This window comes from Chelonia mydas, chromosome 1, assembly GCF_015237465.2.
Source record: "Chelonia mydas isolate rCheMyd1 chromosome 1, rCheMyd1.pri.v2, whole genome shotgun sequence".
In the NCBI taxonomy this organism is placed as follows: domain Eukaryota; kingdom Metazoa; phylum Chordata; order Testudines; family Cheloniidae; genus Chelonia; species Chelonia mydas.
In genome coordinates this window covers 53,693,486-53,708,130 of record NC_057849.1, presented here as the reverse complement: position 1 = coordinate 53,708,130, position 14,645 = coordinate 53,693,486, and the positions used below count along the sequence as shown (strand labels likewise).

Below are 14,645 nucleotides of genomic sequence, written 5' to 3'. Positions count from 1 at the left end.
GGAAGGCATCCCGTCTTGATTTGAGGACATCAAAAGATGAGAATCCACCACTTTGTCTCAATGGTTAATCACAGTCTGGGTTAAAAATGAGTGCTGTATCCCTAATTTGAATTTGCCTGGCTTTAGCTTGCAGCCATTGGTTCTTGTTATGTTTTTTTCTGCTAGATTATAGAGCCCTTGAGCACCTGATATTTTCTCCTGACGAAGGTACGGATACACTGTAATCGACTCACTACTTGATCTTCTTAATAAACTGAGCTGATTGAGTTCCTTGAGTCTCTCACTGTGAGGTGTTTTTTTTCCGGCCCTTGACTCGTTTTGTGGTTCTTCTCTGCACCCTCTCTCTTTAGAAAAAATCCTAATTCCTCCCCAGTTTGCCCCAAATACTCATGCTTTTAAACAGTTAAAAATATTTTGCTGCAAGAGCTGTTGATTTTTCCCTCCCCACACACAATTATTCCCCAAAAGTCCAGAATCAGGGGAAAAAAAAATAGAACACATGGCCACATCATCAGCTGGTATAGTGCACCAATTTACAGCAGCTGAGAATCTGGCCCGTATGGGAACAGGTTCTTATAATTTTCAGTGACCAACCTGCATAAGTCTGTCCATCACTGGGTGAGGGTCATGGAAGGAGCCATCCGCCTGCTGTTGTCCAAGCAAATAGAAAACAGCTTTGCGTATGTAACGGTCCTCGACACTGATGTATTTTCTGCACCTTGTGAGCACTTTAGCAATGAATGCAGTTAGCCTGTATAAAAGACACTGGTTTCATTGATATTTGTGGTTCGCTAACATGAATTAGTCCTGGGGCTCTCAAGCAATTGAAAAAATTAATCACGATTAATCACGCAATTAAAAAAAATTAATCGTTCGATTAATCGCTCTGTTACACAATAACAGAATACCATTTATTTAAATATTTTTGGATGTTTTCTACATTTTCAAATATATTGATTTCAATTACAACACAGAATAAAAAGGTTTCAGAGTAACAGCCGTGTTAGTCTGTATTCGCAAAAAGAAAAGGAGTACTTGTGGCACCTTAGAGACTAACCAATTTATTTGAGCATGAGCTTTCGTGAGCCACAGCTCACTTCATCGGATGCATACTGTGGAAACTGCAGAAGACATTATATACACAGAGACCATGAAACAATACCTCCTCCCACCTCACTCTCCTGCTGGTAATAGCTTATCTAAAGTGATCATCAAGTTGGGCCATTTCCAGGTTTTCTCACCCTCCGCCCCCCCCCCCCCCCCAAACTCACTCTCCTGCTGGCAATAGCCCATCCAAAGTGACCACTCTCTTCACAATGTGCATGATAATCAAGGTGGGCCATTTCCTGCACAAATCCAGGTTTTCTCACCCCCCCCACCCCCCTATATACACAAACTCACTCTCCTGCTGGTAATAGCCTATCCAAAGTGACCACTCTCCTTACAACGTGCATGAAAATCAAGGTGGGCCATTTCCAGCACAAATCCAGGTTTTCTCACCCCCGCCTGCCCCCCCCCCCGCCCACACAAACTCACTCTCCTGCTGGCAATAGCTCATCCAAACTGACCACTCTCCCCACAACGTGCATGACAATCAAGGTGGGCCATTTCCAGCATAAATCCAAGTTTAACCAGAACGTCTGGGGGAGGGGGGGGGAGGAAAAAACAAGGGGAAATAAGCTACCTTGCATAATGACTTAGCCACTCCCAGTCTCTATTCAAGCCCAAATTAATAGTATCCAATTTGCAAATGAATTCCAATTCAGCAGTTTCTCGCTGGAGTCTGGATTTGAAGTTTTATTGTTGTAAGATAGCGACCTTCATGTCTGTGATTGCGTGACCAGAGAGATTGAAGTGTTCTCCGACTGGTTTATGAATGTTATAATTCTTGACATCTGATTTGTGTCCATTTATTCTTTTATGTAGAGACGGTCCAGTTTGACCAATGTACATGGCAGAGGGGCATTGCTGGCACATGATGGCATATATCACATTGGTGGATGTGCAGGTGAACGAGCCTCTGATAGTGTGCCCCTCTGCCATGTACATTGGTCAAACTGGACAGTCTCTACGTAAAAGAATAAATGGACACAAATCAGATGTCAAGAATTATAACATTCATAAACCAGTCGGAGAACACTTCAATCTCTCTGGTCACGCAATCACAGACATGAAGGTCGCTATCTTACAACAAAAAAACTTCAAATCCAGACTCCAGCGAGAAACTGCTGAATTGGAATTCATTTGCAAATTGGATACTATTAATTTAGGCTTAAATAGAGACTGGGAGTGGCTAAGTCATTATGCAAGGTAGCCTATTTCCCCTTGTTTTTTCCTCCCCCCACCCCCCAGACATTCTGGTTAAACTTGGATTTATGCTGGAAATGGCCCACCTTGATTGTCATGCACATTGTGGGGAGAGTGGTCAGTTTGGATGAGCTATTGCCAGCAGGAGAGTGAATTTGTGTGGGGGGGGGTGAGAAAACCTGGATTTGTGCTGGAAATGGCCCACCTTGATTATCATGCACATTGTAGGGAGAGTGGTCACTTTGGATAAGCTATTACCAGCAGGAGAATGAGTTTGTGTGTGTGTGTTTTTTTGGGAAAAGGGGGGGGGTGAGAAAACCTGTATTTGTGCTGGAAATGGCCCACCTTGATTATCATGCACATTGTAGGGAGAGTGGTCACTTTGGATGGGCTATTGCCAGCAGGAGAGTGAGTTTGTGTGTGGGGGGGGGGTGGAGGGTGAGAAAACCTGGATTTGTGCTGGAAATGGCCCAACTTGATGATCACTTTAGATAAGCTATTACCAGCAGGAGAGTGGGGTGGGAAGAGGTATTGTTTCAGGGTCTCTGTGTATATAATGTCTTCTGCAGTTTCCACAGTATGCATCCGATGAAGTGAGCTGTAGCTCACGAAAGCTCATGCTCAAATAAATTGGTTAGTCTCTAAGGTGCCACAAGTACTCCTTTTCTTTTTACAGAATACAAAGTGTACAGTGCTCACTTTATATTTATTTTTTATTAAAAAATTTGCACTGTAAAAAAGAAAAAAGAAATTGCATTTTTCAATTTACCTAATACAAGTACTGCAGTGCAACCTCTTTATCATGAAAGTTGAACTTACAAATGTAGAATTATGTAAAAAATAAACCAACCTGCACCCAAAAATAAAACAATGTAAAACTTTAGAGCCTACAAGTCCACTCCTACACACGTAAATATCTTGTGACGCTGGCTACAACAGTGCCATGTTCTCATTTTCAGGTGACATTGTAAATAAGAAGCGGGCAGCAGTATCTCCTGTAAATGTAAACAAACTTGTTTGTCTTAGTGACTGGCTGAGCAAGAAGTAGGACTGAGTGGACTTGTAGGCTCTAAAGTTTTTCATTGTTTTGTTTTTGAGTGAAGTTATGTAACAAAAAAAAATCTACATTTGTAAATTGCACTTTCACAATAGAGATTGCACTATAGAACTTTGAATTGAAAAATACTATTTCTTTTGTTTACCATTTTTACAGTGCAAATATTTTAATGAAAAATAGTAATATAAAGTGAGCACTGTGCATTTTGTATTTTGTGTTGTAAATTTAAATCAAATATTTGAAAATGTAGAAAACATCCAAAATATTTAATAAATTTCAATTGTCATTCTATTGTTTAACAGTGTGATTAAAACTACGATTAATCTCAATTAATTTTTTTAGTTAATTGCGTGAGTTAACTGCAATTAATTGACAGCTCTAATTAGTACATCAGAAGATTCTGATACAATTTTGCACAAGCTACTGCTACGTGTAACATTGACCAGTCAATGGTAGTTATGGGGCAATGCCGAAAGATATACGAGGCATCAAGAAAGACTGAAGAATCTCAAAAACAACAAGGAGTCCGGTGGCACCTTAAAGACTAACAGATTTATTTAGGCATAAGCTACCGGACTCCTTGTTGTTTTTATGGATACAGATTAACATGGCTACTCCCTGATACTTGAAGAATCTCAGTGCAATTCATACCTTAGGGCACAACATACTACCGCACTGGGCCCAATTCTCTTCTGACATGGGTTTTTCATGAGTGTAAAAGATACAGAGAGATAGATATACAGAAAGATAGCGAGAAAGACAGATCCAGTCTCATGTATAATGAAGCCTGGTTTACACACCAAGTTGCATTGGTTTAACTAGCAGTGTGAATTTCTATTGTTTTAGTTAAACCAGACAAGTGGATACTCTTCTTGCATTGATGAATTAAAATTAAACCAATATAAGCAGTTTTAAACATATATAGAAGTGTCCGCCCACGTGTTTGCATTTCTTATTAAACAATGCTTGCATGTGCCCATGTAATTACAACAGCATTAGCTGGTCACTGAAAGTTGTTCAGAAAAAAGTCTCACTTTATTAACAATAAAAACTATTTGGCCATAAAAAGCCAAAGAATCAAAGTTTAGGCACACAAACTTGCATCCATATTTTTGCAAATACCCATTGTGCACGTGTGAAGCCTGCTCACATAGCTGTGTATGTAGCTAATTTATCTGTGTACATATTAGATGCACTCAAGTATATGGGTGCAATTTGGCCCCAAAAGTCAGGAACTAAACTTCTGATGCACGATGTGTGATAACCTTGGCATTTTATAATATAAAACAAGAACTAAGACTGATTATGACGTATACACTACCAGGTACTGCTGGGGGTTGTTTTGAATGCTCCATAAGAGCCATCCTCCTTCTGAAATTCAAGAAGTCTCGTGTAACCTGCATAAACAAGCAATCAAATATATTGGTTAAGAATATAACTGTACATGGACTTGTATTTATGCATTTTGGGCCTTTACATGCAACACCTGGATTAACATGGAAGTGCACTCCACTGCTTTTGTTTGCTCCTCATAAAGGTTTTTTTGTTTTGTTTTGGTCTGCGTGTGTGTGTGATTGATTGCAACAGCAGGCCTTTGGAATAAAGTAGAGGAAAGGGAGCATGAGTTTTGTTTAAGTCCTGCCTTGATGGGTCTACTTGGGTTGGCATAAGGGCATCAATATTACAAGCATTTGTGGATACCAAGGAATTTCTGCCTGGTGGGTCCCTGAATATCCATCCCCAATACTGCCACCTTCTTGAGGAGCTGTACAAGGGGACAAAATAAGACACAAAAGAGGCAGTGAGGTCCAGCAGATAGGACACATAACTGGGAGTCAGGAGATCTGGGCTCCATTCCCAGCTCTGCCATTGACTTGAACAAGTCACTTCATTTTTCTGCACCTCGTTTTGCCACCTTTAATGCGAGAGTGATATTCATCCTTGTAAAGTTCTTTCTGATCTTTTGATAAAAGGCCCAGTAGAACTATGTTTTATTAATAATAATTAATCACCAGTAATAGAACAGCATCATGTTTCCTTGGAGGATTTTAGATAAATACAACTACTAAGAAAATGAAATAATGCTTGACCAAACACCTCAGGTTCAAAGTGTTTCTGTTTTCCAGTCAGATGCGTGCAACACATTCTAACATACTTCAGGTTTGCGTTGCACTCTAATTCATTGTTAAGATGCACAGAATCCAATGATGGTGGGAACAAATTATTCTGACGAGGCCCTTGGTAACAGAAATACAACAAGGCCAAAGATCTCCATTCATCTAACTGCCAGACAAAAGTCTATTTTCCATCATTACTCTTACGGGTGAGATTCTGTGCTGCGCAACACAGCACTCATAGCCCATGGAGGAAGGTGGGTATGCCCTCCCAATGTTGGGATGTTCAGCAGGCCCTGACATAACACTAACAGCCCTTGGAACCAGTGTAAGTTATGGCAGCCTGTCACCGGCTGCCTATAGGTCACAGCACAGCCCAGATTGCCGCAGCCCCACATACTACAATCCAGGCCTCCCTGCACCCCTCTCACCTCCAGCATCTCCCAACGTGGAGCCAGCCTTGGCTGCATCTAGGGCATTTAGAGTCACTCTGGCTCTTTGACTCAGTGTAAAGGCGCTGGAGCGAGGGAAGGGTTTGTCTACACCAGGGGTGGGCAAACTTTTTGGCGTGAGGGCCCATCTGGGCATGGAAATTGTATGGTGGGCCATGAATGCTCATGAAATTGGTGGTTGGGGTGTGGGACTTCCACAACCTCCCTTGGCAGCCTGTTCCAGAGCTTAACTACTCCTTTAGTTAGAAAGTTTTTCCTAATATCTCACCTAAATCTTCCTTGCTGCAAATTAAACTCATTACTTCTTGTTCTATCTTCCGTGAATATGGAGAACAATTGATCACTGTCTTCTTTATAACAGCCTTTAGCATATTGGAAGACTGTTATCAGGCTCTGCCCCCGTCCCCCCCCCCCACTTCATTTCTCAAGACTAAACATGACCAGTTTTTTTAAAACCTTTCCTCACAGCTCAAGTTTTCTAAACCTCTTCTCATTTTTCTTGCTCTCCTCTGGACTCTCTAATTTGTCCACATCTTTCCTAAAGTGTGGCAACCAGAATTGGACATATTTCTCCAGCTGAGGCCTCACCAGTGCTGAGTTCAGTGGGACAATTACTTTCTTTATCTTACACATAACACTCCTGTTAATACATCCCAGAATGCTATTAGCATCTTTTGCAGCTGCATCATATTGTTGACCCATATTCAATTTGTAATCCACTATAACTCCAGATTCTTTTCAGCAGCACTACTGCCTAGCCAGTTATTTCCCATTTTGTAGTTGTGTATTCTGATTTTTCCTTCCTAAGTTAAGTACTTTGTCCTGGTTTTTATTGAATTTCATCTTGTTGAATTCAGACCAGTTCTCCACTCTGAATTCTAATCCTGTCCTCCAAAGTGCTTGCAACTCTTCCCGGCTTGGTGTCATCTGCAAATTTTATAAGCATGCTCTCCACTCCATTACCCAAATCATTAATGAAAATATTGAATTGTACCAGACTCAAGGCTGACCCTGGCAGGACCCCACTAGATATGCCTGCCCAGTTTGACAGCAAACCATTGATAACTACTCTTTGAGTATGATCTTTCAACCAGTTGAGCACCCACTTTATAGACCACCTTTCCCTAATTTGCTTATGAGACTATCACACAGGACTATCAAAAGCCTTACAAAAATCAAGATATATCAAATCTACTGCTTCTCCCCAACCACTAGGCCAGTAACCCTCTCAAAGAAGGAAATTAGGTTGATCTGGCATGATTTGTTCCTGACTAATCCATGCTGGATATTCCTTATAACCCTGTTATTGTCCACACATTTACGAATTGCTTGTTTAATAATTTGTTCCAGTATCTTTCTAGGTATCAAAGTGAGGCTGGCTGTTCTATAATTTTCTGTCTCCTCATCTCACCCCTTTTTTAAAATAGGCACCATGTTTGCCCTTCTCAAGTCTTCTGGGACCTCATCTGTCCTCCAGGAGCTCTCAAAGATAATTGGATATATGGATCAATTTCAATATTCATATTAGAGTGTGTTTGGCTTATAAGCAAGTACAAATGGTAACCATATATATAGCTCTGCTGTAATAAAGACACAACAGGAATATGTTTCACCACAATATAATTCTTGTCATGAGAATATTTCATTAATAGCTATTTATTTAAGGGGATAAACTGCAGGTGTGGTTCTATTCTGCATGTTGCACAATGACAACTCTGTAGTAAGGTTTGCAATGTCTTACTTCATTCCCAGTCTTATTTGATAGCCTGGAAAAACTTCAAAGGGAATTGCTGTGAGAGCAGAGGTTATAGTGTACCTAAGTACTGGCATCCAGCAATGGAGGGCTGTAGCTTTTTTCATGGGCTTGTGACAAATGATGCTACCAGATGAAAGCAGGGAAAAGTAGCTTTGGATCATCAATAAAATAGGTAACAAGCTGGAGGAATTTTAAGAGCTGGGGATATTTTTATAGCAGCATTTGAATTAATTTAAAAGACACCACGTACTATAGACTTATGTAAATACATGGCCCAGCAGATATTGCGTGGCAGCAGTGTCCACATGGACAATTAGTGCGTGGCAGGTTAGTGCAGAGTAGACTTACACCCCAACTTGCCGTGAACTAAGTGTTCATGTAGAGAAGCCCTAAGTAGCATTCATATCACTGGGAGTTCCATGCCCATACAGGAGTTGTGGGGAAGGGAAGCCCCTAATTATATTAGAAAAGGTTTGCAGAATTCTAATTAACCAAAAAGAATCTTTGGGTCAGAGCCTTAGCTGGTAGAAACTGACACAACTCCATTGACTTGGATCTTGGATCTTGGATCAGTTCACAGACAGCTGTGGATTTGCTTACACCCTTCCCCTTTGATTTTATAAGTGTATGGAATTTCATTTGTTCTTCCATTATCATCCTGGCAGGTGAATGTGCAGATTTTGTGCCTGGTTGCTAAATGTCCATAATAGTTCTGCAAGTTAGTTAGAATCAAGCTCAGTCCTATGTCTAACATCAATGTTTACTCTACAATGCAAAGAGAGAACAAGTAAAATAGTTCTGCTATTTTGGTGGGGGGGGGGAAGATGTTCCGCATACCTTGTGCAATCATGTTATAGGCTTCTTCTTTCCGTTCAGGTTTAAAGTTGATCCACTGTTCACTTGCATCCAGGTATTCAATGGCATACGTTGCTGGAGCCATTGTCACCATAGTTTGCTCAGCACAACCAGTTGGCACTTTGATAAGCTTATCAATTCCAGCTGGACTAAGACAGTTTTGAATGGACTCACCCATTATATCCCCTATATTGGCAAAAAAAAAAATCAGACCAAAATATTGTATTTAAAGGTTGGAAAGGGTAAAAAATAAGAGTAAACATAACCCTAAAATAACTGGTTATATGATGTTAAATATTTCCGACCATCTTTTATTTCAAAAGTTCTAGCATGCTTTGGAGCAGTGATTTGAATTTTGGGGGTGTGTGTGGGGGTGGGTGGCTGTGGTGGGGCGTGTGTGGGAACATTGTGCCAGTGATATGCCTTTTGCCATGCCGGTGAAAAATCTGCCCAAATTTGGCCAAGTTACAAGTCTTTGAAAAATCATAGTTTGCATATGCTCAGTAGACATTTGTTATATCTTCAGTTTAATTCTCTGAAAATTCCATCTGGACTGGGCATAAGCCAGCCCAGGGTTGAGCAGGACTTTCCCTGCAATTGCAGTTCTGTGACCCTAAGCACACCTCCATGACAACTGGCAAATGGTTTAGTGTTCTGTAACAGCAAAGCTGAGTAGGCTTGACAAACTCTCTGCACCTAGTGGACCACTTTCATAGTATTTACCCATAAAGAATGTCATGTAAGGCCTCTAATAAAGGCTTATCTTATACTGATCCTCATAATCATCATGAGATATATGTACAGATGGTGTTTAAAGATGTAGTGTATATGTATTGAAACTATGTTGTAAAGTCTGTCACTAACCAAATTAAAAAACAGGTTTCTTCCAGACAGGAGTTAGGATATATATTCACCTGTCCATCTTGGTTCACATGTACATTAATATTATAAGCCAACACAGTGGGAGACCAATTTAAACATGAAGTCAACAAGAGGTTGGGATGAAACTGGAGACTAAACCACAGGGGGTTTCTGATGTCTCTGAAGGGACAAAAAATGAACTTCGAACATAAGAATGGCCATACTGGGTCAGACCAAAGGTCCATCCAGCCCAGTATGCTGACTACCGACAGTGGCCAATGCCAGGCGCACCAGAGGGAGTAAACCTAACAGGTAATGATCAATGATCTCTCTCCTGCCATCCATCTCCACCCTCTGACAAACAGAGGCTAGGGACACCATTCCTTACCCATCCTGGCTAATAGCCATTAATGGACTTAGCCTCCATGAATTTATCCATTTCTCTTTTAAACCCTGTTATAGTCTTAGCCTTCATAACCTCCTCAGGCAAGGCGTTCCACAGGTTGACTGTGCGCTGTGTGAAGAACTTCTTTTTATTTGTTTTAAACCTGCTGCCCATTAATTTCATTTGGTGACCCCTAGTTCTTATATTATGTGAACAAGTAAATACATTTTCTTTATTCACTTTCTCCACGCCACTCATGACTTTATATACCTCTGTCATATCCCCCCTTAGTCTCCTCTTTTCCTTGACTGCAAGGAGACATTTTGTTATCCACTCACTGAGGAAAACCCATGGCAGAGAGAAGGTGCGTCATGAATGCTTGGATCCTGGTTTGTCTGAAACCAGCTATCTCTGCATAAGACTGAACTTGGGGTGGGGGGTGGGGGTGGGGAATCTACTTCATTATGTAGGAAAGGTAACCACTGATAAGTGTAGACCCAGCTTGGCATTTTACAATTTTGTTTTATATGAAACTATTCCTGTTTCCATTGTCCTTACTCACTGTCCCCTACATTTTAGCTTTTGATAATAAACTTATGATTGTTTTTACTGTAGCTCTATCTCAGTGCTGTGATGTTATGTAGGAACTTACTCTCAGTGTCCACTGGGGATAGCGAATCTGGCAATTTCTGAGAGTGTCCAGCAACAGAAGCTGGATACTACAGGGGAACATTTCAAAGGTGATTGAGGACTGGGGTACACCTCTTGTTAACCCGCAAGGCAAAGTAAAGGCTGACAGAGCCCTGAGGAGATTGTTTGGGTGGCTAACAGATGGGTGGTGTCAGGAAGCTGACACCCAGAACCAGCAAGTCTTCCTCTCGCTGGGGTCAGTGGGGTAACAGTCATGGGCATCCTGAGAAAGTGTCACAAGTTCCCAGCTGTGCCAGGTCCAAGCACTAGAATGTGAGCAGGGAGGCTGTCTCTCCCATGCTTTCAAAGACTCTCCTACTGGGCCCAGGAGGCATGAACCACCTGAACTGAATAACTGAATGCAGAGGGGAAAGAGCTGGACCTGAAATGTGTGTGTGTGTGTGGCGGGGGAGACAGAGTGAATTCATTTGGACAAGGACGTTGGGAGGTATGGATACAATGGAACTGGAGGCTGAAGGGTATGAGGGGGAGAGGGAAAATTGGGACCAGGAGTTGGGGGTAAAGGGGAGACTGGACTGGATGGACAAGGAGACTAGGACTTGGAGCCTGGTGCAGAGAAGATTATGACTGGTAAGATAAATAGACTGAGACTGGGAGACAGTTGTGGGGGACTGGGACTAGCTGGAGAAGGAGATTGGGAGCCAGGAAGGGAAAAGGAGGAGGCACTAGGAGCCAGTGGATGAGGAAGGAGATTGTGGTTGGTCTAGGAGACTGGGGGAGAAGAATGAGACTGGTTGAGCAAGGAGATGAGGACTGGGAACCAGTGGGGCCAGGGGAAGAGGTGAAGGGGAAAGAGGCTGGTCTGATGAAGAGCCTGGGTGAAGTGGGAGAATTAAGACTGGATGTGCAAAGAGACTGAAACAAGCAGCTGGATAGGGTGGAAATGGATATTGGAGAAGGAGCCCAGAGAGGGAGATTGGGACTGGAGCTTATGGGGATGGGGAACAAGGGTGTGGGGTGACCAGATGCTTGGGGTGAAGACACAGATTGAGAAAGAAGCCAGGAGATGGGAACTGGGACTGGCTGGGAAAGGAGACCAGGGCTGGGATGAGAAGCCTGAGGAATGGAGAATGGAACTGGCTAGGCATGAAGAACAAAATTGGGACAAGGAATCAGGGTTGGGAAAGAGGCAGGACAGGGACATGTTGGAGGGGATTGGAAAGATGGGGTCAAGCTTGGAGCAAATGGGCAGAAGAGCCTGTGCCCACTAGGGAAAACTCCCCTCCAGAGCCTGTAATGGAACCCATGATTCCCAAGTCTCACCATTTCTCCGCTGTCAGCAGACATCAGTGAAACCCTCTGGCACAGTGTGTTGCTTTTCCCCCTCTAGCGCTGGTCCACATAGAGGATGACAACTTCTCCTGCTATCAGTTACTTTGTTAGCTCCACAGGCAGAGGTCTGTGCAGTGGATCTAAAAGTTCCAACCCTGCTGATGACCCATGTTGGTGTCAATATGATGCCACATGATGGAATTTCCGGGGGGTTTTTTCAGTTTGCTTTTTTAAAAAACTAGGAAATTACACAAAAATTGGCTACCCATGCAACCTTAATTTGCCCCTCTCTGAGTATGTGTTATGATCCAGTCTTTAATTATATGATCACATAATATTTTTTCCATAGAACCCCTGCCTCATTCAATGCACAGGATGGATTTTACTCTGCAGGTGAATGAGGGTTGTGTTAGTGAAAGCAACTGTTTTCTGTAGAGAGATTTAGGTTAGATATTAGGAAAAACTTTCTAATTATAAGGATAGTTAAGCACTGGAATGGGTTACCTAGGGATGGTAGAATCCCTGTCATTGGAGGCTTTAAAGACGAGGTTAGACAAACATGTAGGGATGGTCTAGCTATCTTAATCCTGGCTTGGCACTGGGAATGGATTAGATGACCTCTTGAGGTCCCTTCCACCCCTCCTTTCTATTTTTCTTCTCCTTTCATCTGGGTTAAAAACAAGCAATTTTGAATATCAAGTCTAAGTTGGTGATCCAATTGATTGCTTCAGGTGAAGTGGAGAGGATGGCAGAGATACCACTGAGATATGATCATTTGACACATTGATTGATGAGGTGTTCCATAGTTTGAAATCTGTTTCCACAGTCACAAATAGGATTGTGCCTCTATCTCTCAGTCCCCATTTATGGAGAAAGTAGGCACATCTGCCATGTGGTGTGTGCATGCAATTCAAAGTGAACTATATTTTCTATGGGAGTGAAAAGCCACTGCGTTCTTCAACATGATCCTCGATTCGGTGTGTATTTGGGACATTGGCATCCGTCCACCTTCCACCCCAAGTTTTCAAGCTCTTGGGGTATCTCTACACTACAATAAAAGAACCACAGCTGGCCCAGGTCAGCTGAGTGAGGCTGCACAGCTATAAAATTGCAGTGTAGACATTTGGGCTTGAGCTGAAGCCTGGGATCTGAGACCCCATGAGTGGGGAGGGTCCCTGAGCCCAGGCTCCAGCCTAAGCCCAAACATCTACACTGAAACTTTATAGCCACACAGCCTGAGACCCGGGCAAGCTGCAGCTGCGCTGCAGGTCTTTTGTCGCTGTGTAGATGTACCCTTGTATTGCAAGCCAAAAAGGTTTTCTGGATTTGAAACAGAATCTTAATATATTATTTAGGCCTTCATGTATTGGAAGATCCTTGTTCCCTTGAATACGATGGAACTCCCAAAGAATTCTCATGACAAATTTGAGGTAAGTGGATATGTGCCAGTTCAGGAAGCCAGGATCAACAAGAAGCATTGATTTCACTGTGCCTGTGGGAGCTATGTGTAGCCAATTAGTTTAATTAATCATTTAATAGAGGATTTATTGTTGTGGTTAAGTATAATTAATTAATGTGTAATGGACAGGTTTAAGCATGATAGGATCATAGGAGTATAAGATTGACAATATTTATGAGAGATAAATATGTATTTATAATGCAAGGTTTACAGGCTGAGGCCTGTATGATTTCAGCTTAGCTATACTAGGCCTCAGGAGGTTGACATAAGTAGGTAACCCAGGAATAACCCTGTACCAGTAAAGTTACAAGATAAATGTAAAAAAATGTTTAAGAAAATATGCCACAATGTATTCGTCTAGGCCAATGGTTCTCAACCAAAGGTATATGTACCCCTTGGGGTACACAGAGGTCTTCTAAGGGGTACATCAACTCTTCTAGACATTTGCCTAGTTTTAAAACAGGGTACATAAAAAAGCACTAGCCAAGTCAGTACAAACGAAAATTTCATACAAATTGTTTATACTGGTCTATATACTATACACTGAAATGTAAGTACAATATTCATATTCCAATTGATTTATTTTATAATTATATTGTAAAATGAGAAAGTAAACCATTTTTCAGGAATAGTGTGGCTGTGTCACTTTTGTATTTTTTGTCTGATTTTGTAAGCAAGCAGTTTTTAAGTGAGGTGAAACTTTGAGTATACAAAACAAATCAAATTCCTTAAAAGGGCACAGGGTCTAGACAGCAAGACACCCGATTGTAACCTCATAAGAAATTCTGCAGGAACTGCAGGTTACCATCCAGATGTGTCTGCACAGATGTTAATGAGAATAAGGGGAACTAAGGGCAGGACTCCATTAAGTACCAGTGCAGCTGTGCTGCTGTAGCACATCAGTGAAAATGCTACATGCACTGACGGGAGAGCTTCTCCCATCAGCACAGTTACTCCACCTCTGTGAGAGGCGGTAGCTATGTTGACAAGAGAAGCCTTTCCATCGACATTGCACTGTCTACGCCGGGAGTTAGGTCACTATAACTGTGTTGCTCAGGGGTGTGGATTTTTCAACCCCCTGAGTGACATAGTTATAGTGATGTAAGTTTGTAATGTAGACCTGGTCTACCAGGATAACCTATGAAAAGCGGAGCACCCATAAGTTTATGGGGTGTGGAAGTGCAAATGAGGAAAAAGGGGTTGACAGCCTTATGCATATGTATGAGCCTTAGTAGGCCTAAGCGTAACTCGGGATAAAAGATATTGCCAGGTCTGTGTAGTGGGAGGGGAGAATAAATGTACGAGGGGATGCCAAGATGTCAACCATGGGTAGTGATGATGACAATGATGAGGAGAATAATGATTGACACTCCAGGGGCCCCCAGCAGGAGCTGTGAGTGATACTGGTCATAGGGC

The 14,645-nt window shown here is 42.0% G+C and overlaps 1 protein-coding gene across 1 annotated transcript in view; it reads right to left on the bottom strand.

Moving 5' to 3' along the window:
* The window catches only part of LOC102944866 (complement C4), a 95,354-nt gene that overhangs the window by 28,995 nt on the left and 51,714 nt on the right, over nt 1-14,645 (bottom strand). Inside the window, exons 25-27 of the mRNA XM_043545663.1 lie at nt 8,524-8,727; nt 4,686-4,761; nt 595-751 (exon numbers count right to left, since the gene is read on the bottom strand). Coding sequence (XP_043401598.1) covers nt 595-751; nt 4,686-4,761; nt 8,524-8,727 — 437 coding nt within the window. The remainder of the gene's footprint in view (nt 1-594; nt 752-4,685; nt 4,762-8,523; nt 8,728-14,645) is intronic.